A 24,255-nucleotide genomic window follows, 5' to 3' on the forward strand; every position below is an offset into this window, starting at 1 on the left:
TAGCGCTTTCAGCCATGTTGGCTCTTCAGACAGTTATAAAAAATTCAAAACGTTGTCAATAACGTTGCTAATGACGTCGTGAAAATTTAAGTCATTATGACGTCACAATGTAGTTTGTGGTAGCGGCTGCATGAACTTTTTCAACGCAGTTAAAGAATGTATAATTAAAGCATAGAAATAAAATAAATTTTGTGAATTATACATAATCTCATTTGCAATTCAGTTTTGGTTTAAAAAGTCTTATAAAATAGTCCTCTTTAGTACCAGTTATGTGCGTGATGATATGGATTTCCTCAACTATATTCCACAAACAGTACCAAGAGAAACATTACTTGTTAGTTTTGATGTTACCAGCTTGTACACTAATATTACGCATGAGTTAGGAATTGAAGCGATCAAATATTGGTTGGATAAGTATCCGGAAGAAATCGACGATAGATTCCCCGCAAACTTCATTTTAGAAGGACTTAGAATTGTACTAGAGAATAATAATTTTCAGTTTGATGATGAAAATTATCTACAAATCAAAGGTACTGCCATGGGCACCAAAGTCGCCCCTACATATGCCTGTTTAGTAATGGGATTTTTAGAAGAAAAACTTTACAACATTTTGCCGGAAACATTTGATCTAGAATTTACGCAGTACATTAAAGAGAACTGGAAAAGGTACTTGGATGATTGCTTCATCTTTTGGACAAAGAGTGAAGAGGATCTTACAAAATTCCATTCGGTCATAAATGAGTTACACGATTCAATTAATTTCACAAGTGACATGAATCGTAACTCGCTTCCTTTCCTTGATATACTTTTAATAAAAAACGGAGAGGATATTTCTACAGACCTATTCTGTAAAGAAACAGATACCCATCAATATTTGGACTTTCGCTCTTGCCATCCGTCACATACAAAAAGGAACATTCCATACAATATGGCGAGACGTATTTGTACAATCGTGACCGATTCTTCTCTACGCTTGAAAAGACTTCAAGAACTAAAACAACACCTGACGCGACAAAATTACCCAATGAACCTTATTGAGGACGGAATCAACCGGGCAAAAGACATACCTATAACCCAATTACGAAATATTCGCCATCCAGAGGAAAACGACGAAGAGAATATTCCATTTGTGATAACTCACAACCCCCGTAACCACAATATTCTCAATTCAGCAAAGCGATTTTTTCCAATATTAGAACAATCTGAAAACATGAAAAATCTTCTGGACAAATCATCAATTATTAACAGCAGGAGACAAGCACCAAACCTGAAGAGGATATTAACCAAAGCAAAATTTTCCTCTAGCAACCAGAGTGTCGTCAGAAAGTGTAGTGACCCCCGATGTGGAACGTGTGATTTCATACAGGAAGGCGAACAAATTACACTTAAAAACGGGAAAGTTTTAAAACCTAATACTAGCATGAATTGTAAATCTTCAAATTTGATTTATTGTGCAATATGCCCAACCTGTGGCGAATATTATATAGGGCAGACAAATCAGCTTAACGCACGAGTAAGGGTACACAAGCAACATATACGGGACGAAACTGTCAGATGCACCCCTTGTTCAGAACATTTCGCCGAATGTGGTAAAGGGAAATTTAAGATTTTCCCGTTCTACAAAATGTGGACATCGGATGAAATCGCCCGTGTTACTAAAGAGGACTATTTTATAAGACTTTTTAAACCAAAACTGAATTGCAAATGAGATTATGTATAATTCACAAAATTTATTTTATTTCTATGCTTTAATTATACATTCTTTAACTGCGTTGAAAAAGTTCATGCAGCCGCTACCACAAACTACATTGTGACGTCATAATGACTTAAATTTTCACGACGTCATTAGCAACGTTATTGACAACGTTTTGAATTTTTTATAACTGTCTGAAGAGCCAACATGGCTGAAAGCGCTAACAGTAAAGATTTTATTTAATTTGGACTGCAGCATTCTGTTTTTATTTATTTAAGTATTTTTTACTGTACCAAGAATTTAACTTATCAACGTATATATATATATATATATATATATATATATATATTGGTATGAAAGTCATTAGAATCATTGACAGTCATCCACTACACGAAATAGGTTCTTTTTTTCTGCTTGTAAAGAAATTTCTGGAATAGAATTTTTTTTTTGACTGGGATGGACCCCCCCCCCCCCTTTGGAAAAAAAAATCTGGACCCGCCCTTGGTTGCACTATCTTATACATTATGTGCTACAGGTGCTCAATGGCATTTTCTCTTTATATGTTAGAAACTTTATTTTAATATTATTGCTTATTATACTTCAGATGATCTGTTTCCATTTACGTCAAGGATAAGAGAATCAATGTACACAACTAACTATAATTTTCATATATTTGTCAGCATTTTAAAATATTGAAAAAAAGCTTTCATTTGTTTTCATCCCATATGTAAATACGGGCATAAAAGGTATATATAAACATACGGGCATAAAAGGTATATATAATTTTTTTTTTAATATTGAATGTAGAATATTCATCAAAGAACACATCAAAATATCTAAAAGTCAAACTTGTATCATTTTATATGTCTAAACAAATAAACATGGCCATTCATCGACATTTTTTTTTTATAAAACATTTGCACAACTTACTAAGATATATTCACAAACTCACTGTGTTACCAATTTCTTTACATTTATTTCCATGTCAATTCATGATAAACAATCGCCTCGATTTTTTTTTTTAAATCGGGATCGATGTCACTTGACTTTCTAGAACTTTCAACAAATAGCGAGATCGGACATAAACGGAAAGGATTTGCACATTTTGGGCGCGCTTGATTTGTCTACACCTTACACTCGGTGTACACTTTTCAATAATCAAGTGCAAAAGTGTACACTTTAGGTGTACACCATCTACACTCTGTGCAGGATATGTGTAGGTAATTACACCGAAAATTCAATATGGCTGACAAATGACAAGACGGTAAAACTGCAGAATTTCTTTTCCAGTATTTTAGTTTACTGTCAAGTATTTGATATGTTGATCGTGATGAATTTGTTTTTAGTGATATAGTGGACCATGTTTTGTGCATTTTATGGAAAATGAAAAACTTCATAATTTGTAATATAAGAAATACGCAAGTTTTGCATCTTTGGGTGATAAAGTCTCTAGATATATTTGACTATGGCTAGATATTTAGTTATAAGGGTAATTATGGGTAGCTAGGAAAATTTTATAAAAAAAATCTTTGCCTTTTCATAATTTTGTTTTGTTTTAAATGGATTTTAAGAAATGCTCACAATCACAACAACTATTTTATTAAAAAATCGTCCGCAAATAGGATCCCCTCAGCTGGTTGAAATTTTGACGCCCATGTTGAATTTGCTACGCTGCACCTAATTTCACTTGATTATAAGGTGTAAATTGTCTACACCGGGTGTAGTAAGGTGTAGACAAACCAAGCGCGCCCTTTGTTTTTTAATCAATGATCAGAGCTTATTTCTTTTATATCACTTAAATCAAGTTTTGATTGAATAATTCATTAATGGCGTTTTATGAAATTAATAAGCACTTGCTTGTAGTCAGTTTTTTTTTAAATGCCAGTTACTTAGATCCGCCACTTTACTCTCTTTAGTGCTATTTCGAGGCTGTTAACCGAAAGTGAAAGTAGACTTTTAATTAAATTTACGATAACAAGTAGAGCTTTTTAAAAAAGCTTACCGTCTTTAGCAACAATCTTAAACACTAAACTGATCTACACCTATCGGGCCGTATAATTCTTTTGAATTTCTTGATTTTGTATTTCTACATTAGCTTTTTACTGGCATTAGCCCTACCACGGTTGTTGCTCGGTCATCTCCGTAAACTTTGACTGGCCGAGAGCTTTCGGCAAACCTCGGCTGATTCCATTCCCTTCTTCAAACAAGAAAGGGGAAAAGAATAATAACAAATTGTAAAGCCTGCAAGCAATAAAAATCAAATTTTATTTATAATGAAATTAAAGAAATCTTTTTATCTATTGCTATTCAAAAAATCATGTTATTAGGAATTAATCACTGCCGATGTTGTTGTTCGTTTTGTCATTTTTTTAAGATTGAAAATCTTGCAAAATTGTTAAGTCGTACGAAAATTAGATCATTAGAAAGATATCTCCATTACATTGAACAGCATTTCAACCAATGAAATAATTGAAAATTTTCTCATCATGCATTTTCTACCAATCATAAAAGAGAGGAAGTGCATAGTCCGAAGACCGTAAAAAACTTCAACTATACATATACCGTCTTCCAAGGAAGACGGTAATTACTATGCAAGTGAAATATGAATATAGTTTACGGACATCATCTTATATACCTAGTGTATTCCTACAGGCTTAAGTAAGAACTCTTGTGCAGTTGTTTCAGAGTTTATTTGCAAAACTTGTTAATTTGTAAGTATAAATTTGTTTTTCAAGAAATGGGAGTCATTTTTACATATGATGATTAATATTAAATAAAATATTCAATAAATTCATTTTTCCCAATAAATATTCATATGCAAAAATTATTGCGATTAAATGCAAAAATAATATTGCGTTTAAACACAGTAGTTATTGCGATTAAACGCAATAGAAAATATTTCTTTCACTGAACTGGCCTCAACGGGCTTCCGTACCAGTGGTTTCAGTTTGGCGATAAAAAAGATTTCAATTGCAAAAAAGAGATTCAGTAGATCACATCACAACATTTGACCTTTGACCTCTTGATAAGACCTTGACTTTTAAAGTTCATAAGGACTCTATATGTGTCCAAATATCAGTCCTCTATTTGTGGAACAAAAGTTACACTGTATTTGATAACAGACTATTACATGCTTGTTTACTGCATTTAGAAAGCGCAAACACATTTTAAAATGTAAGCTCCTAAGAGACCAATACTTAGGATTCTATGGATTTTTTAAATTAAAGTATGATGAAAACATGCCACAACTTATTATCTTTCTTACAAGGGTCATTCATTATGGTAAATATAGTAATATTACTCTCTTTCTTTTTCCTGTACTTTTAAAGAAACTAGTTACAATAGAATTCATGGGGGGGTTTTGTACAACCTTTATTCAGCGAAAAATGCAGTCAAATATCATTTTTATAATAAAGAAAAGCCGTCTCAAAAGTTATGCTGCCGCCAGGGACATATATGTCCTTCCCGCAGCCAGATGGTTAAAAATATCGTGAATTCTCTCAAAAAATCTTTCAAAGTGTGTATTTGTTTTATTTCCATAGACAGAGGTTGAACGTGCATCTCAAACTCGCGCATTGGAGGAAAACCACTTGCAGTAAAAAGTGACATGTTTGGTGATTTTTCCATTCACTTACATGTATTTTTTTGTCTCATATTTGGTGCTGGAGTATCATATTGTCAACATGCTTTGACAACACCAATGACTTTTGCCGATGTCAAAGGTAACCTTTTGAAATGTTTTTCTTTACTTTTCTTTAATTTGTTTTTACCCCCCCCCCCCCTCCGCTTATTAAATGTTGACAATAAACGTCTCTGCGTTTCAAGATAAAAATGATACAAATATTTGTCCACTTTGTGTTCCGTCGATATGCTTTTCTGTCAAGTCGATATTTCTATGCATCGACCTCATAAAAGAGCTTGATTTGCTTTAATATATATTAGTATTTAAAACTTGACAAACTGTTCGTAGATGCATTGCATGTAGTTTCTATCAAATACGTACCTAATACATGTACTTGTCGTACATGCAAGTATGATATTTTTTCCAGAATGCCCTTTTTTACTTCTTACACCATCCAATCTTCACATCGATGCCGGGAAAAGAGCGACATTTGCTGTGGTGGAGGAAGCTAAATTGGAACCTATTCTAGAGGCGAGATGGATATACAGTCAAAACAGATACTACATCGAGAACTCTTACTATTATCACAGTTATTCTTATTATCGCCGTTATCTAAAATACGTCAATAAATCAGAAGAAAGGTTTCAAGAAAGCAAACTTTTACCAACCCCCAAACTTGTGATACATGATGCAGATATTGACGACACAGGCTATTACGGTCTTGAAGTAAGGATTGCTGAAGGGTGGTGTACAAGTAAAGCTGTCTTTTTGGAAGTCAGAGGAAGTAATTCATTTTCTTTTTATCTCTGTATGTCTGTACACTGTATAGGTATATGAGGGTGAGGATGAGTACATGAGAGAGAGAGAGAGAGAGAGAGAGAGAGAGAGAGAGAGAGAGAGAGAGAGCGTCCCAAAAAGTGTTTTTGAAGATATTTGCATATCGAACCTAAAAAAAAAATCTAAATTGTACAAAATAATTTCTCAGTCGTACAAACGAAGTCGTTCAAAGGATTTTCAAAGGTTTTTTTTTAAATCGTACGAAGAATATCAAAGGATGAAGAATATAAAAAGTAGAAAAAAAAACAGTTGCTATGGTAACCAAATAAATGATCCCAATGATTATTGATGCATCAGTATACAAAACCCATAGCACCAGTGTTTGATTATATATATATTTACTCGGACATAAACAGGTGAATTCAGAAAACCTAAATTGAAAAATATATACATGTTTAAACTTATACATACAAACACATAGTAATAAGTGCCGCCACAACTCGACTGTACTTTTCAGCTCACATAAAAGCCGAAAGCTCAAATAAGTTTTTCTGATAACATTTTGTCCGTCGTCCGTCCGTCTGTAAACATTTTCGACTTCTTCTCGAGAACCAGTGGGCCAATTTTAACCAAACTTGGTACAAAGCATCCTTGGGAGAAGAGAAGTTTAAATTGTTAAAATGAAGAACCAAGTCTCCTCAAAAGGGGAGTTAATCAAGAAAAAAATAGGATGGGATCATTTTAAAATCCTCTTGGCAAGAACCACTGGGCCAGAAAAGCTGAAACCTATGTAGGAGAATTCTAATGTAGTGTAGCTTCTAAATTGTTCAAATTATTACCCTCAGGAATTTGGCGAGGTTACAATGGGAAACCCAAATTTTACAAAGTAATATAGAGGAAAAATGCTTTAAAATCTTCTTCTCGGGAACTACAGGGACAGGAAAGCTATGTTCATATACTATCATGTTATGTTACGTCATCAAGATACCAAAGGGATTACATGCCCACCCATTTAGTCCCACCCAGTTTTGGGGATGTGGGTGTGGTTCCTGATGAGTCAAGTTGCGTTTTTTTTAAAGGCTGACCCTATTACGCAGACGTAATGCTATCTCACGTAATCCCCCTGGTATCCTGATGACGTAACAGAATCTCAATCAAACTTCAACTTACAGGTAAGTCTCGTTCATTTTCTAATTTTGAGTGAAAATAAAGGATAATTTACTTTTGTTTTTTCATAGCTTATCTTTTATCAGACAAGCTAATGAGTGTAGGCAAAAGATCAATGGATCACTTTTCAAAAAATAGGTTTGCCATTTTTGAATTTTTCGTATTTGAAAGGATGTTTTGGCCTGTGTGCTTAATATATGTCACAAATATGCGACATTCCTTATTTTTTTCTGCACAGACATCATCTGTTTTAATACATGTCCTCTCCTTATTGATAAAACATATAACAGTTAAAACGTAATCAGTGGCAAGAATGGACTTTATAAACATGAAATATCACAAATTGTAGATATCTTCTCATCGTATTTTTCTTTTTAAAATTAAAAGAAAAATGTGGAATGAACATTCTATACACCCGTTATAAGACACAAATTAGAGATATCAGGTCATTGCAGCAGTGTTGTCACAAAGCATATATGGCAGTGAGCGAGTTGTAGTATATTCAAGCAGGATACTAACCAAATGTAAGCGAAAGTATTGTATGACAAAGAAAGAACTTCTCTCTCTACTTTGTAAAGTGTTTCAAGCACTACCTTTACGGTAAAGAGTTCTTGTCGCCAGTGACCATAGGTCACTGAGATGGTTGTTAAGTTTAAGATTCCAGAGGGCCAGATGGCTAGGGGCCTTGAAATACTCAGTGCTTTGAAATTCCATTTTCAGTATCGCCAGGGCTTTCAACATGGAAATCTCATGCCCTGAGCACATGTGTGGATATGAACGAGACAAAGAGGCAACCGTTTGCAATGCAGCAAAAGCAAGTGCTTTTGAAGAGCCATACTGTAAGAGAAAAGATTTTAAACATCAGGACAGTGACTTGAAGATTGTCAAAAGTGGTTTGATGAGAAAAGATGACCTGACTACAATGAGATATTTGTCTTAGGATATTTTGCAAGATCTCTTTGGTCTCAATGAAGTATCCTTATTTTGAAAATGTCTTGCAAAGAAAGTACAAGGAAAGGAATTTTTTAGCCTGCAGGCCATAGTACCAGCAATAGAGCGTAGAATGTTTCTCCAACATTGCCATGACTTGATGACTTGAAGACTGTTGGTCATTTGGGCATAACCAAAACACTTGCACAAATTCGTCTGAAGTGGTACTGGCCAGGTTTACAGACAGATACAAAAACCTATATAGCAGGGTGTCAGTCGTGCTCCAGACGAAAGAATCCCGAAAGAAGGCCCCGATGACACTTGCAGAAGGCAGATTACCAATGAATAGAATTACAATAGATATCTTTGTTGAGGTACTTGTAACTAGAAATGGCAACAAATATAAACCTGTTGTCTCTGTTAAATTTACCAAATGGGTTTTCTAATGGCTAACATGGAGGCATCTAAGTTGCAAGAATAATCGTAGAGGATGTAGTGTTAAGATCTGGTGTGCCGTCCAGTATTCATTCCAATCAAGGAGGCCAATATGAAAGTGAACTTTTCTCTGAGATGTATCGTGTGTTACAAATAAAGATGACTCGTACCATTTTGTATCACCTTCAAAGTGACGGGATGGTCCAGCGCTTTAATACAACGTTCACCACAATGTTGAGTGCATATGTAAATAAGCACCACTCTGACTGGTACAGTTACTTTTCGTATGTAATGATGGCATCCCGGGCATCAGTACATGAAACCACTGGTTTTACGCCAAATTACATGATGCTCAAAAAAGAGGTATCTACGTACGCCTCTTTAAATGATGTATGATATGAGAAACGCAGAAAAGTGCATACCAAAAACAAATGACTTTGGCAACTCATTACTTTGTCAGAGAGTATATCAAGAAAACTAATGGTCCGGCAAAAGAAATAGCATGATCGGGTCTCATGGCAAAGGTTCAGTAAGGGAGACCAAGTCTATGTCTAATTCCCTTTGCAGAAATTTGGGCTGCCTTCAAATTTCACGAGCTACTGGCGAGGTCCATATGAAGTTACAGACAAAGTAACAACTAAAATTACATACAAAGTGAGTTGCGGGCCACGTGGAAAGACTCGAGTTTAACATGTAAACAGACTCCAAATTTTGCGAAATTTTGAGAAACGAGGAAGAAAATCCCCTAACGAATGCTAAATTCTAGAACTGCTGAAAGCGAGGAGCTGGAATAGAACATCGTCAATTGACCGATACCTTGCAAAACTAGTTGCCTTGTATAAACAAGTTTGTTTGTAACTTTATAGCAAAGGGTCTATAGAGTAACAAGGGGCTTCTGTTTAGCCACTGTGGCCTTGCAACACGTATCGGAAATCTTCGTAATGATAAGGCTCACACAGCGGGTGTGGCCGGTCGGCAGGGTATGCTATATCCTCCATGGCACCTGATGTTACCTCTGATATTTCGGAGGTCCGTGTTTGTTCTGCTCCTATTTTGTATTGTTTTATGGATTTCTGATCTTGAACACTTTTCGTTAACCCCATGTTTCATCGTTAACAGTAGATATGTACTATTGCGGCTGCGTAGCAACACTCATTCCTTTATCATAGAAAATCATCCTACATTTGGATTTGTTTCTTTGTTGTTTAACGTCCCTTTTGTGAATTTTTTATTCATTTCAAAACCTCAAACTGATTTCGTATATTGGAATTTAATATTTTAGTTCAAAAACCTAAAATTTCAAATTTCCAAACAGGTTCTTAGAATTTTACCTTAAACATTCAAAATTCAAATTTCCAAAAACAAGTTTTGTGTTTGAAAACATTTGAGTCTTAATCTACCGTTTATTTAAAAAGTTTACGCTTAACAATCTAAGTTCAGTACAGTTTTACGACTTTGAATATTTCAAAATTTACTTCAAACTTCTAAATTTAAACTTTCAAAACGTTTAAAACTTTTTGAAGTTTAGAATTTTGATTCAGACATCCAAGTCGCAAATAACCAAACACTTGGAGTTTTTAGATATATACTTCAAATATCCAAAATATCAAATTCCAAACCTGGTTTGAATTTTGAAACTTTTACAAAAATACTTTTGGTTAAGCAAAAGAGCTTTAAGATAGTTAAAATATTGAACTGATATTCAAAATTCAAATCGGGTTTACAAATTAGATATTTTGGATTGTTAAAGTAAAATTATAAAACTCAAAATGTTTAGGTTATTTGAAATTAGAATATTTGAATCAAACTTCCAAAATTCTGAAAATCTAAAACGTTTCAAAGTTGAATTTTAGAAGTTTGAAGCTAATTTCAAATAATCAAAAGACAAAAAATATTACTGAACTATAGATTGTTAAGTGTAAACTTTCTGAACAATCGGTAGACAAAAACTCAATTGTTTAAATTACAAAATTCGTTTTTGGAAATTTGAATTTTGATCTTTTAAGGTGAAAATCTAAAATATCAAAATTTCAAAACCTGTTTGGAAATATGAAATTTTAGATTTTTGAACTTAAATATTGAATTTCAATACACCAAATGAGTTTGAGTTTCTAAAATTTAGAAATATGAACTAATACGTTAACATTCTAAAACTCAAAACAACAAGATTGCCACTTTTTCTAAGGATAAAGAATAAAGTTAAAATTTGTGTTGGTGAAAGAATGTGTCAATCAAACCCGCCAAAACAATTAAAAGTTTTTATAACTTTTAAATGAAATAAGATTTTTAATTAATTTTTGTGTGAAATGCTATTAAAATATATAATTCGTGATATTATACAGAAAAAAATTAACTTCAAATCTGTGTCCAAGTACCTTTAAACACGCGACTAAATTAAATATCAACTGCTTCCGCCACGACTCTACAGACGGGTCTACCACTGTGACACGCGGCGGCGATGTTGAATATAAATACATTTTCAAGATTTATTTTTGTCACTAAAAATATTTTTTCTTCTACAATGATAAAATATATTTGTATATTTAATTTGAGTACCTCGATGAATTTGCATCTTTTCAAATAAGCTTGAGTATAACACGTATTGAATACCTTATTGTTTAAAGGACAACAGCTTATCGATATATTTTCCAGCATCTGATCAATAAGAATGATTTATGAACATTGAAACTATTTAATTTAACAAAAATAAAAATTACAAAAATTGAATAAATGAATAAAAATTAAACAAAAAATCAACAAAAACCCTTTTCATTTCAGTTTTGCAATACCATGATCCTTGCAATAGAAGTCGAGAGTGTGACAGTTGGAAACATGCTTTACTTTGCTCGCCTGTCTACGAGGAGTGCCTGTGCAGTAGTGGTTACTATCATCGGAATCAGACATGTTACTGGGGTAAGTTTTCAATTTTAGGAAAATCTCTCAGGAATAATTACTCTATGATAAAAATATTTGAAGCCTTTTGAGAGTTTAACTGAATCAAAATGTATGACTTAAGTTTGTTTTAGACATTCATTCCTTGCGACACATTACAGAACAGTCTTTTTGAAAGCATAGGAAATTGATTGTAGATAAAAAATTAACAAACTTCATTTCTTGTGATTATAGATAAATAAAATATAGAGATAACAAATAGTATCCAAATTCAACGGACATTCAAACATTACAAATCAGTTGCAGATCAAACACCGACATCAAATATCATCTGTGGCGGGATCATGTGCTATGGAGCAGTAAGCATCCCCTGTTAACCGGTCACACCCACCGTGTTCTCCATATAATTGGGTAAAAGGAAACGCCATGGAAACTTCGATGTGTAAATAATGGTCAAACAATTTATTTCAAATAAGTCGGTGAGGTTTTGACTCAGTGATAGATCTAAATGGATTGATTGGGCGATCTTTTATAAACAAAGAAATTTTACTCCTACGCAAACTCTGGCTTTTGCCTTCACCATAACAATTTATTAAAGGATATAGCGACATCTTTTTTAATTAACAAAAGTTACAGTTTACCTCTATGTCGATTCGTGATACACCAGTGATTTGACTACAGATTCTGCAACAGGTGTTTAATATATGGATATTTTTATTTATTGTGTAAATGAATGTGACTAACGGCATAACTTCAGCTTTTCAATCCGATTATTCGTTAACTTCCCTTTCTTATATAGTTATCTGTAAAGTGGTTGCCGTGGTTACTTAAACAGAAATTTCTATGATTTACTTTCAAAACGCACCTACAGTTTTGGTCTGATTTCAGTATATCTTGATACACAAGTAGGTTACAGTAAGATACATAATTCTGTTTGATTTCGATGAAGGGGTTCTTTTATTTCAGAAAGCTACTCCTCCTATGTACAGTTTTGTAGTTTTACAAAGTTTATAGCTTTCATTATGTTCTTTCTTTGTTTTTCATTTTTTGAAAGTGCTGCCATGGTTACAAAAAATAAAAATTTTTGCAAAATCTTTTGAAAGGCTTCTCATCCTTCAATTTTAATCTAAATGCAATCTTGCCTCTGACACTATCAAGGTTCTCTATTCTATTAATTGTGTTGCAAAAATTAAAGTCCAACTGCTTCTTTTCTCTTACTTTTTTATAATTATAGACCTGTAGAGATAACTTCTGGTTTATGGGATTAAGGGGGATAGGACATACAACTTCTTTTCAACAAAGGTGTTATTTATAGTATAGGGGTCTGACTATTGCATTATTTCAAACAAAAAAATACATACTTACACATACTTTGAACAATCAAATTTTAGAACGTGAAACAAAGACTTCTGTCATATTGTAGAAAATATTGTAGCATAGCATAGAGAATGATGTCTGTGAGGAACACATTATTATTTATTTCCGCGGACACAGGGTTTCAGCTCTTCGCAGATGAACACTAAGAAGAGAACTGACTATTCTAACGATTAAAATTTTTGCAAGCTACCATCGAAACGCAAAAAAGCTAAAATTAGCACGTGCACCCCACTAAAATAACCCGCTCTACGGTACACGTGCATATAATTATTAACACATTTCAGTAGTTCTGAAATGGTAACAGATTACGATGAAATTTTACAAGTAGTTTACACGTAAAAAAAATTGTCATGATTAATTTTTTCATATACTGAGTATTTTTACAGTGGTAATTAAATTTTTTTATCAAGTAAACATACAAAGAATATAAGGCTTACTTTTCTTTCTTAGAGAATTACATAAATTTATAAGACAAAATTGCTTTTTAGGATCTTATCTGGGGCCGAATGCCGTAAGGTATATCATTACAACATCAAGTATCAGTGTAAATTGGACAAAACCATACAGAGACTCGGACCTCATACAGTCTTACAGCGTAGAACTCAGAGATCGGCAAAATTCAACTTTGATTGCAAACGAGTCTGTTGGAAATTTGACCAGTCACACATTTAACTCGTATTTTATTCCCGGTGCCATATACGATTTTTATATCATCTCTATCGCATTACTTAGTGATCCAGTGGAAATCTTTAAAGAAAGAAGTGGTCCATGGATATTTATTGTTGGTATGATAATGAATGTCTTTTCAATTAATTTTCAGAACATTTTCAGTAAATGTGAAGTAAAAATATAAATAAATTTGTTGTCAACTAAGCTTGCAACTTGCAATTGTACCATATGCACTAAAACACATCTTATATTAAATCATACAGAGCCTCTTCCTCCCGGACCCCTTGACAGCAATGCTAGCAATTTCCACCCAGAACATCTATTTCTCGAGTGGACTGTTCCAGGAAACAACACGCTGGTACGCTATTACAGAGTTACAATTGACTTGTTCTATGATTATACAAAATATAACAATATAACCTGGCAACAAAGGTTGGAACCTGGAAGGAATTACACAGTTACTATCGTGACAATGAGCTGTGATGACTACTACGATGAACTCCACCGATATTACTACGAAAATAATCACTGCACGGGGAAGGATAAGAGCATTAACTATCAGGAGCAAATAATGACTCTGCGTAAGTGTAAAATCAAGAAAAATGCATTTCTTCAGTTATTATGCTTTTAATTTTTTCATTAAATCATCAATACTTTTATTTTTTTCTCATAACTTGTTGCTATGAGAAAGAGAGAGAGGTTTTGAAAAGAAATTAACCTTGATTCTAAATTAGAAACTAAGTCAGTCAATTTATTAGGTGTTTTAATTACTGAACAGAGATATGTTTTGTTACATTTACATGCCGTATATTCAAATATTTTTTAACATACTGAAATATATTTAAGCTTTAAAAGTAACTTTACTCTAGGCACACCCACTTTAAACATTACCTCAGAAGAAAATGTCACTTCGCCATACCTTTCTACATTGAAAATAACGGCTGAAGTTATAGAAAAAATTAACTTCCCACCTGCAACGAAGGTGAAGTGGCAAAAATTAAGAAATGGAAATGTGACGGATATAGACATAAAAGAGGGGAGATACAATGGCAGCACTGAGGATTTAAGTAGCCCCTTATTGGTCATCAACAGAGTGGACTTTGACACAGAAAATGGTTCATCTTATCAATGTCTGGCACTTAATTCAGAGGGATGGGGATCGAGTCTGTCTATGGTTAACGTCACAGTAGTTGGAAGTGAGTGTTAAATTTCAAATTGAAAATAAAAAATCAAAATTACTATCATAATTTAAGATTAAGATAACTAAATGATTTGACAGTCATATAAAATTTGTAGAATATATGTATCATCTACCTCAATATTAGACATTGACCCGCTTTGTAATACTTAGCATTGCATGTATTTAATAAGATCTTTAAGAAATACTTATTTTCCATTCACAAACAAAACCCCACTTATCACAATACATTGTTTTATTATCCATTACAACCTTGACATAAATAATATTTCAGGCCTTAAGTTTCAAGAGCAGTGTAACAGATCGAGGGAGTGTATTCCAGATATTGGACTGGAGTGCCGATCAAACCAATGTCTGTGTAATTCTTCCTTTTATCATAAAGACTCAATCTGCTATAACAGTGAGTATTGAAAACTTTGTCATGTTTGTGTATGTAATAAAGCAAATTGCTTTAGGATTTTTGTTCCATAATCGCTAGCATTTAATATGAGTCGGAGTAGTGATATAAGAAAAATAAATTAAAATCATAATATCTTTAGAAGGATAACTTTTCAGTCAAATTGTCTGCGGAAAAAAAAAACTTTTTAAGAAAGGTATGTTTTTATTTTTTCGCCGTTCGAAAAAGAATTCCGTTTTCAGTGATGTTTTCCTTGTAGAATTATAGTTGCGGCCTTTGAGCATATAAAAGATAGAATACGCTGGAAAAAATAACTAGTTCAAGTTAATAAGAAGTGTAATAAATTTGCTGTACATACAATCACTACCTTCTAAGTAGTTTTACTATCTTATAAGGAGTTTTTACTAGGTATTGGGTAGATTTACCAGATAATTGATAAATGTATGATTTATAAGTAACTTTTACTAGGTATCAACATAGATTTCTCACTATCTTAGCTAGTAAATAGAATGTTTACTCATCCGGACGAACGCTTTACAAGACACACTAGTTAAATCAACGAGGTATTTCTTTCAGTGTAGGTTGTTAAGTTGTGTCTGAATGTCACATCACTTGCATTTATTGCCGTTTCTGAGTCAATTGCGATTTTTTCATATCTTTTTAAATTTTTCTTTTAAATTGCAATATAATTTTTCACGATAGGAAACGCATTACAGGCACAGTCAATTCAAATAGAAAGTTCGACATGCAATATTTCAATAAAGTGGGATCCACCTTCACAGGATGGACATCTGATATCGGGATATCAGATACTCTGGCAGGAAAACAGTTTTGGCTCCTGGATGCTACCAGAAAACGTCTCCATTGGAAATCAAACAGAGTACACAACCCCATGTAGCCTACGGCCTGGACGCCTGTATAAAATCCATATCAGATCCGAATTTCAACTGAAGAACCCATCGCAGATCATCTATGTCGACTCCTATTCCAGTGAATCCGAAGTTATTTTGGGTAATTGTTTAAACATTAGATACAGTGTATAACAAATTCTAATGATGTCACGACATTACATTACGAATATTTCTATTTATTGAAAACTGTACATGACAAGGTAAACACAGCGGTAATAACCGCTCGGTAGGGAATACTCACTCCTTCATGACACCTGCTCCCATCTCTAATCTTCGTGGAGGTCCGTGTTTGCAATGCTCCTATTTTGTATTGTTTTATGGAATTTTGATCTAAATTACTGTTTGTTAACTCCATGTGTTTCATATAACCATTTGATTATCATTTACATAGGTTGTATAATTAACAAAATTCCATTATTTCTTTTCAATGCTTTCATGTATGCACTAATATCTTGTTAAAAATCTGCATGGTAAGAGTGATATATTAAGGACAATTTTAAACGAAATGTATTTTAAACACATGTGTATTCCTTGTGACAAGACCTTTCCTTGGGTACCACAAATTTGACCTTTTGACCTTGACCTTGGAGTTTGGCCCATTTTAACATGAAAATTTTTAACTTTTACTTTGGCCATGTATTTTGAACAGTAGATACCAAGACATTTATACTTCACATATATATTATTTGTTGAAAGATCTTTTATTGGATACCAACAACCTTGACCCTTTGACCTTGACCTTTGCATACTTGTGAAAATTTTTTAACCTTGGCCATTACTTTTTAACGGTAAGGGGTAGGGCTTTCATACTTCATATACATGTATGAAATCCTTGTAAGAAGACCCTTCATTGGATACTAAGAAATTTGACCCTTTGACCTTGACCTTTGAGTTTGACCTACATTAAAAAAGCAAACCTTGACCATAACTTTTAAAGGGTTAGGGCTAGTACTTTCATACTTAAAATATTTAATTCTTGTGACATGACCTTTCATTTGATAACAAGATCTTTTACCCTTTGACCTTGACCTTGGAGTTTGACCTACCTTTAAAAATTTTTAACCTTGGCCATAACTTCTGAACGGTTAGGGCTAGGGCTTCCATGCTCTACATAAGTATTCTATGTGGCAAGACCTTTCATTGGATACCAATGACCTTGACTTTTTTACCTTGATCTTGACCTTGGAGATCTTTGAACTTTTCGAAAAACCTTAACTATAGCCTACTTTTAAATTTCACAATTGATTTCCAGTGAAAATATCCTACTTTTTGTACCAATTAATTAAATTTGCATTTAAGTTTAATCTTTGCTATGCTGCCATACAGGGGCATCAGTGTTTCACAAACACATCTTGTTTTATATGTAATACATCGTTTGAATTGTTGTGTGATACTCAGCTTACCGGGAAGGCAATTGGTTTTCAATTATTGTAAATTTTCTTCTTTAAAAGAGTAAATTTTAGTAATGTAACGAAAACAAGTTATTTTTATGCCCCTGTAAACGAAGTTTCGGGGGTATATAGTTTTGATCGTGTCCGTCTGTCTGCCTGTCTCTCTGTCTCTCAGTTTGTCTGTTTGTCCGCAAAAACTTTAACCTTGTCAACAACTTTTGATTTAGTAGAGCTGTGACTTTCATATTTCACATGTGTATTTCTTGTGACAAGACCTTTCTTTGGGTACCACCAAATTTGACCTTTTGACCTTGGAATTTGACCCACCTTTACACAAAAAATTCAAATTTTTACTTTGGCCATAATTTTTGAACAGTAGAAACCAGGACATTTATACTTCACAAATTTGTTCTTTGTGACAAGACCTTTCACTGGATACCGGCAACCTTGACCTTGGAGATTTATGAAATAATGAAAATTAAAACTTAAACCTTGGCAATAACTTTTGAACGGTGAGGGCTGGAGCTTCCATACTTCACATATGTAATCCTTGTAAGAAGACGCTTCATTGGATACTAAGAATGTTGACCCTTTTACCTTGACGTTGGAGTTTGACCTATTTTAAAAAATTAAACCTTGATCATATCTTTGAAAGGTTAAGAGCTAGTGCTTTAATACTTTACATATTAATCCTTGTGACAAGACCTTTCATTTGATAGACCTTTGACCCTTTGATCTTGACCTTAGAGTTTGACCTACTTTTAAAAAATCTTAACCTTGGCCACAACTTTTGAACGGTTAGGGCTAGAGCTTCCATACTTCACATATATATTCTTTGAAGCAAGAGCATTTATTGGATACCAATAATCTTGACCTTTTGACCTTGGCCTTAGAGATTGCCGGGCTTATGAAAAAACATTAACCTTGGCAATAACTTTTAAGAGTAACGGCTAGGGCTTTCATACTTCACATGTGTAATTCTTGAGACAAGACCTTTTATTCAATACCAAAAACCTTGACTTTCTGACCTTGATCTTGGAGTTTAACGTACTAATATAATCTTTTTAACCTTGGCCATAACATTTGACCAGTTAGGACCATGGCTTCCATACTTCAAACATGTGATCTTTGTGGAAAGACTTTTCACTGGATATCAATAACCTTGACCTTCTGACATTGATCTTGAAGATTCTTGTACTTTTGAAAATTTTTTTAGACTTGCCATAACTTGGGAACAGATGGTGATAGGGCTTTCATGTTTTACAATTGTATTTCCAGTTAGGAGACCCCACTTTGGGTACTAATATATTAAATTTGCATCTACGAAAATATTAATCTTTACAATGTTGCCATACGGGGGCATCAGTGTTTCACAAACACATCTTGTTTAATTTTGTTTTCCTATCAAAAAGTTAAAAATATATTCTTACTTCAAACTGAATACTTGTCATTGAAATTAAAGTCTATTCCATTTTTTTTTAGCTCTACTGGTCAGAGACCAGAAGAGCTTATGCGATAGTAATGCGTCCGTCGTACGTCCGTCTGTCTGTCTATCCGTCTGTCTGTCTGTAAACAATTTTTCAAAATGCTACTCCTCCTACAGTTTTGGTCTGATTTCAATATAACTTGGCACACAAGTAGACTACACTAAGATACATAATTCTATGTATCGGTTTTTGATTTCGATAAACGGTGTTGACGTGGTTACTAAAAATAGAAATTTCTGTGAAATTCTTTCAAAATGCTACTCCTCCTACAGTTTTAGTCTGATTTCAATATAACTTGGCACACAAGTAGACTACACTAAGATACATAATTCTGTTTATCGGTTTTTGATTTCGATGAACGGTGTTGCCGTGGTTCCTAAAAATAGAAATTTCTGTTAAATTCTTTCAAAATGCTACTCCTTCTACAGTTTTAGTCTGATTTCAATATAACTTGGCACACAAGTAGACTACAATAAGATACATAATTCTGTGTATCAGTTTTTGATTTCGATGAATAGTGTTGCCGTGGTTACTAAAAATAGAAATTTCTGTTAAATTCTTTCAAAATGCTACTCCTTCTACAGTTTTAGTCTGATTTCAATATAACTTGGCACACAAGTAGACTACAATAAGATACATAATTCTGTGTATCGGTTTTTGATTTCGATGAACGGTGTTGCCGTGGTTACTTAAAATAGAAATTTCTGTGAAATTCTTTCAAAATGCTACTCCAAATACAATTTTAGTTTGATTATAATATATATGTGGCATGCAAGTAGACTGCACTAAGAACATAAAGAGACTTAATCAAAGATCATTATTCTATTTATTGCTGTTGAAAAGTTTCAATTTCCAACTGCTTAAGTACTTTTCTCTTCCTTTGCTATAAGTACAAACCAGTAGAGCTTCAGTCTCGACAGAGACTTCTGGTTTGTTTTAAATTCTATTAATTGAAAGACGTTTCCATGGAATATAAGAACGTTGAATTTTTTTAAAAAATTTACAAATTTTGAAAACGAAATTCGTTGCATATCTCTATAAAATGGGGATATGTTTAAGGTGACATGATAAACAATGTTTTTGATTTATAAATGGGAAACTTTTTAGCCTTTATTTCTATTGTAGCACCGATGCCACCAGGACCTCTGACTACATTGAGCAATTATTCCGCGGACAACCTGTACTTGAGATGGAATGATTCCGAAAATAATAGTTTTGTAAACCGTTACAAAGTGATGATAAACGGCCATGAGCAAATGACAGAGGGGGCAGTTCCAGAGATATCTTGGGAAGAATTGTTAGAACCATTCACCAAATACAACGTTACTATCACAGCAATAAGTTACGGTTATACAACTAACTATCCTTGGAATGGAACAAGAGAAAGTTCTTCCTCCGAATATGAGATTAAAACACATGAAAGTACATACCCATAGTTATTTTTCAAAATAATAGTTTTATTATTTTTTACTTGTCTATGAATTATCATTTAAAAATAAGCAGTGCTGGGTTTTCAGACAAATCAGCTAGCATGCATATTTCAAATAACCAGAACTTGACCATAGAATCATCCAAACCAACAGTTCTTTAACTTATTCATTTTATCACAATTACACATTAGAGAAAATCGTAACAAATATGTAAACAGAGACAAATTTTATCCATTATTTTTATAATTATTAATTTAAATTAATTTGTTGTCCTCAACCAGGTCGGTATAGTGGAGATGCTTACATTCCATACGGCAATGAAGATTTCATTCTTACTGGAGATGAAAAGATTAGTCAAAGACTGAATTCACCAACAACTGTGTACATTGGAAATGGGACAGAAGGAGGATTCACCTTTGTTACAGTAATTTAGATATTTTATTGTTCTATGTTATTTACTACAATTGTTCACTGCTAGTAATTTAGAATTAAGAAGTATTTACAATTTATAATCAATATGAATTCTAAAAATATGTCTTTTTGCTTTAAAACGTCGATTACTAAATAGGACGCTGGTTGGCATTTTTAAATTTTTCATTAGATGTGAAACAATTCATGAAATCTATTGGATCTTAAGCGTCCATTCTCTTAATATAAACATCAATGAAATAATGTGATGAGGGATCAAATAACAAGATTGATGAGTTATTTTCATGTCCGATGCATTTTTAAGATTGGTACAAATGGTATCATCGGTCTGGGGGAAGAATTTAATAGCGCTGACGTGCACGAATTGGATTATAAAAAAATGAAAAACAGAAAAATTATTTGTCCATTCTGGGTGGATTTGAATTCCTCAGACTCACATGCAAAAGTGTATTACAACGCATATAAAAGGTATTTTTTGAAAATATTTTTTATTTATGGACTTGTTAAATGTTGATTCATATGTTCGACTTCCAGTCGAATCAACTCTGTAATTTCTGTATTTGAATTTCAGAGTAAAAGATGAAGATACAATCGATTCCATGTTTATGCAAAAAGCAGATGGTATTGTGAAGAAATATTTTAAAGATTATAAAGATTTCAAAGCTACATGGCTTGTCAAAGTTACATGGCAGAATATGTCACTAATCTCAAACAGCCAACAGGTATTAAATTTGTTGCCATTTTTTGTTTCATTATATTCTACCGAGCACAATAACATATTGTTTATTCTTTATGTGTACAACATATTTTGCAAATGATTGTTCGTTTACGGACGCAGAACCTTTAATTATGATTTAATTTAATTAAGAATGTTCCACTACTCTGTCCCTAAGGTCATCTTGATAAGTTCGAAGTAATTGTTAGATAAGTTGAAAGAATTCTGAAATTTCTGTATTGGACGTTCGAACTTTAAAAAGTTTCAGTTAATCTAGTCACGATCTAGGTCTGATCGATTTTTTATCATACATTGACTCAAATTTTTTTTATGAAAAATAATGACAGTCACTGAGAGAAAAAGAAGTTAATCCATAAGTTGTCAATATTTTTTTCTTCGTTTCAGAAAATTACAGTTCAGTGCCTTCTGATAACGGATGGCGAGAATACCTTCGCGGTGTTCAATTATCTAGATGTCAATTTGAATCCTGTCAAGAAGCTCAAAATTGTAATGGGATACAGATATAAAAAATTTCTCATTAAAAATCCCTTTTCAAACCAAAAAGGAGCTTTTAAGATGACCTCGATGCCTGGAAATACAGGTATACTTAAGTTGATATATGAATAATGCCAATAATAAACAAAAGAACTAATAGGATGAGAGTTTATATAAAACACAAGTTTTGGCTCCAAAACATAAACATACGAGGGTTGTCCCAAAAAGTCGTAGACAATGTTTATAACTTTTTAGGTCACCTGAGTAAACTCAGGTGACCTATTGCTATCTGTTTTCGTCCGTCGTCGTTCGTCGTGCGTCGTGCGTTAACATTTGAACATTTTTAGCTTCTTCTCTGAAACCACTGAACCATTTCAACCAAATTTGGCATATAGCATCTATGGGTGAAGGGGAACAAAAATTGTGAATTTCATGGTCCCTGCCCCCCTGAGGACTGGGGGGTGGGGCCAAAAACACTAAAATAAGTGCAATCTTTAAAAATCTTCTTCTTTACTCCTGGACATCAAGCAGTCAAACTGTTGGTATGATTGTAATCAACATTGAGTCCTCTACCAAAATTGTGAAATTCATGGCCCCAGGGTCAGGGGTTCTAGAGGCTAGGGCGGGGCTAAACAGGTTATATAGTGAAAATGCATCGTTTCTTTGAAATTCTTCTTTTCTGCTCCTGGGCATTAAATAAACTAACCAAGTGCATAGGTAAGTTGAAAATGACCGCCTTTTCCAAAATTGTGAATTAAATGACCCCAGGGTCAGGGGTTCTAGTGCTAGGGTGGGGCTGTATAGATTATATAGTGAAAATGCATACATTCTTTGAAATTCTTCTTATCTGTTTGTGGGCATTAGATAAACTAACCAAGTGCATAATTATGTTGAATAAGACTGCCTCTTCTCAAATTGTGAATTTAATGGCCCCAGGGTCAGGGGTTCTAGTGGTAGGGTGGGGCTATATAGATTATATAGTGAAAATATAAAAATTCTTTGAACTTCTTCTTCTCTGTTCATGGGCATTAAATAAACTAACCAAGTGCATAGCTATGTTGAATAAGGTTGCCTCCCCCAAAATTGTGAATGTCATGGCCCCAGGGTCAGGGGATCTAGTGCTAGGGCGGGGCTATATAGATTATATAGTAAGAAATGAATTATTTCTTTGAAAATCTTCTCTGCTCCTGAGTATCAAATAAACTAACCAAGTACATAGTTAGGTTGAATAAGGCTACCTCTTCCTAAATTTTGAATTTCATGGCCCCTGGGTTGGGGGTTCTGGTGTTAGGGCGGGGCTTTTATTGATTATGTAGTGAAAATGCCTAAATTCTTTAAAACTCTTCTTTTCTGCACCTGGGTATTTAACGAATGAACTATGTACATAGTTATGAGGAGGAAGGATGTCTCTTTGAGATTTTTGAATTTCAGGGTCCCTGGGTTAGGGCTTCTTGTGTTAGGGCGGGGCTCTTATGTTTATATAGTGAAAATGCATGAATTCTTTGAAAATCTTTTCCTTTGTTGTTGGGTATAATGCCAATGATCTTAGTATATATTTATGACAAAAAACCCTGCTTCTTTCAAAAATAGTTAATTACCTGGCCCCTGGGACAGAGGTACTTTGGGGGGGGGTAACATAGTCTGAAATAATTTAATGCTTTGAAATCTGCACTTTGGTATTAATCAACAGCATGATGAAATAAATTTCTTTAAAAATCCAAAATTTTGAAAGATATGGCCTCAGGGTCAGTGGTTCCTGTGGGATGAGGAGCTCAACTTTGGACCCGCCCTAACACAAGAAGCCCTGACCCAGGGGCCCTGAAATTCACTAAAAGTGGAAATGCATTTTCTCTTTGTTACTCTGATCTACCTCTGGGTATTAAGTAACCAAAATAAGCATGCTGAGTGTATAATTATGATAAGCAATGGTGCCTCTTTCAAAATTGTGAATTTCATGGCCTCTGGTTTAAAACATGAATCAAATTCAATTGTTGAAAAGTTGTCGCATGATACTGAGGTGACCTACAAGGCCCGTGGGCCTCTTGTTAAACATGCAACCAATACTAACCAAATTTTGCATAGACATATTATATTCAATGTTCTTTAAAATCGTAGATTTTTAAATATAAATCTTTCATATTGATAATATTAGGACGATTTAAATGATGGCCGATAAGGTCTGTCGGCGCACGGACAAAATTCGGATTAATTTACGCATATAACTATTACTTTTGCTTTAA

At 33.6% G+C, this 24,255-nt stretch overlaps 2 protein-coding genes across 2 annotated transcripts in view; both read left to right on the plus strand.

Moving 5' to 3' along the window:
• Nucleotides 1–283: 283 nt before the first annotated feature.
• Nucleotides 284–1,708, plus strand: LOC134241086 (uncharacterized). The gene has a single exon (XM_062723170.1). It carries the CDS (start codon nt 284–286, stop codon nt 1,706–1,708), a length of 1,425 nt encoding a protein of 474 aa, XP_062579154.1.
• A 3,543-nt stretch (nt 1,709–5,251) lies between these two features.
• Nucleotides 5,252–24,255, plus strand: part of LOC134241103 (uncharacterized) — a 59,138-nt gene continuing 40,134 nt past the window's right edge. Inside the window, exons 1-13 of the mRNA XM_062723191.1 lie at nt 5,252–5,415; nt 5,743–6,099; nt 11,403–11,537; nt 13,382–13,678; nt 13,826–14,143; nt 14,432–14,758; nt 15,035–15,160; nt 15,860–16,168; nt 20,072–20,368; nt 20,658–20,800; nt 21,110–21,273; nt 21,377–21,527; nt 21,926–22,121. Coding sequence (XP_062579175.1) covers nt 5,301–5,415; nt 5,743–6,099; nt 11,403–11,537; nt 13,382–13,678; nt 13,826–14,143; nt 14,432–14,758; nt 15,035–15,160; nt 15,860–16,168; nt 20,072–20,368; nt 20,658–20,800; nt 21,110–21,273; nt 21,377–21,527; nt 21,926–22,121 — 2,935 coding nt within the window. The 5' untranslated portion in view covers nt 5,252–5,300. The remainder of the gene's footprint in view (nt 5,416–5,742; nt 6,100–11,402; nt 11,538–13,381; nt 13,679–13,825; nt 14,144–14,431; nt 14,759–15,034; nt 15,161–15,859; nt 16,169–20,071; nt 20,369–20,657; nt 20,801–21,109; nt 21,274–21,376; nt 21,528–21,925; nt 22,122–24,255) is intronic.

The sequence above is a fragment of the Saccostrea cucullata genome, unplaced genomic scaffold (assembly GCF_032062105.1).
Source record: "Saccostrea cucullata isolate Sc308-1 unplaced genomic scaffold, CSIRO_AGI_Scuc_v1 ctg854, whole genome shotgun sequence".
Classification (NCBI taxonomy): domain Eukaryota; kingdom Metazoa; phylum Mollusca; class Bivalvia; order Ostreida; family Ostreidae; genus Saccostrea; species Saccostrea cuccullata.

Coding starts and splice junctions, on each gene's coding strand:
- LOC134241086 (XM_062723170.1), top strand. CDS start 284: ATGGATTTCCTCAACTATATTCCACAAACAGTACCAAGAGAAACATTA.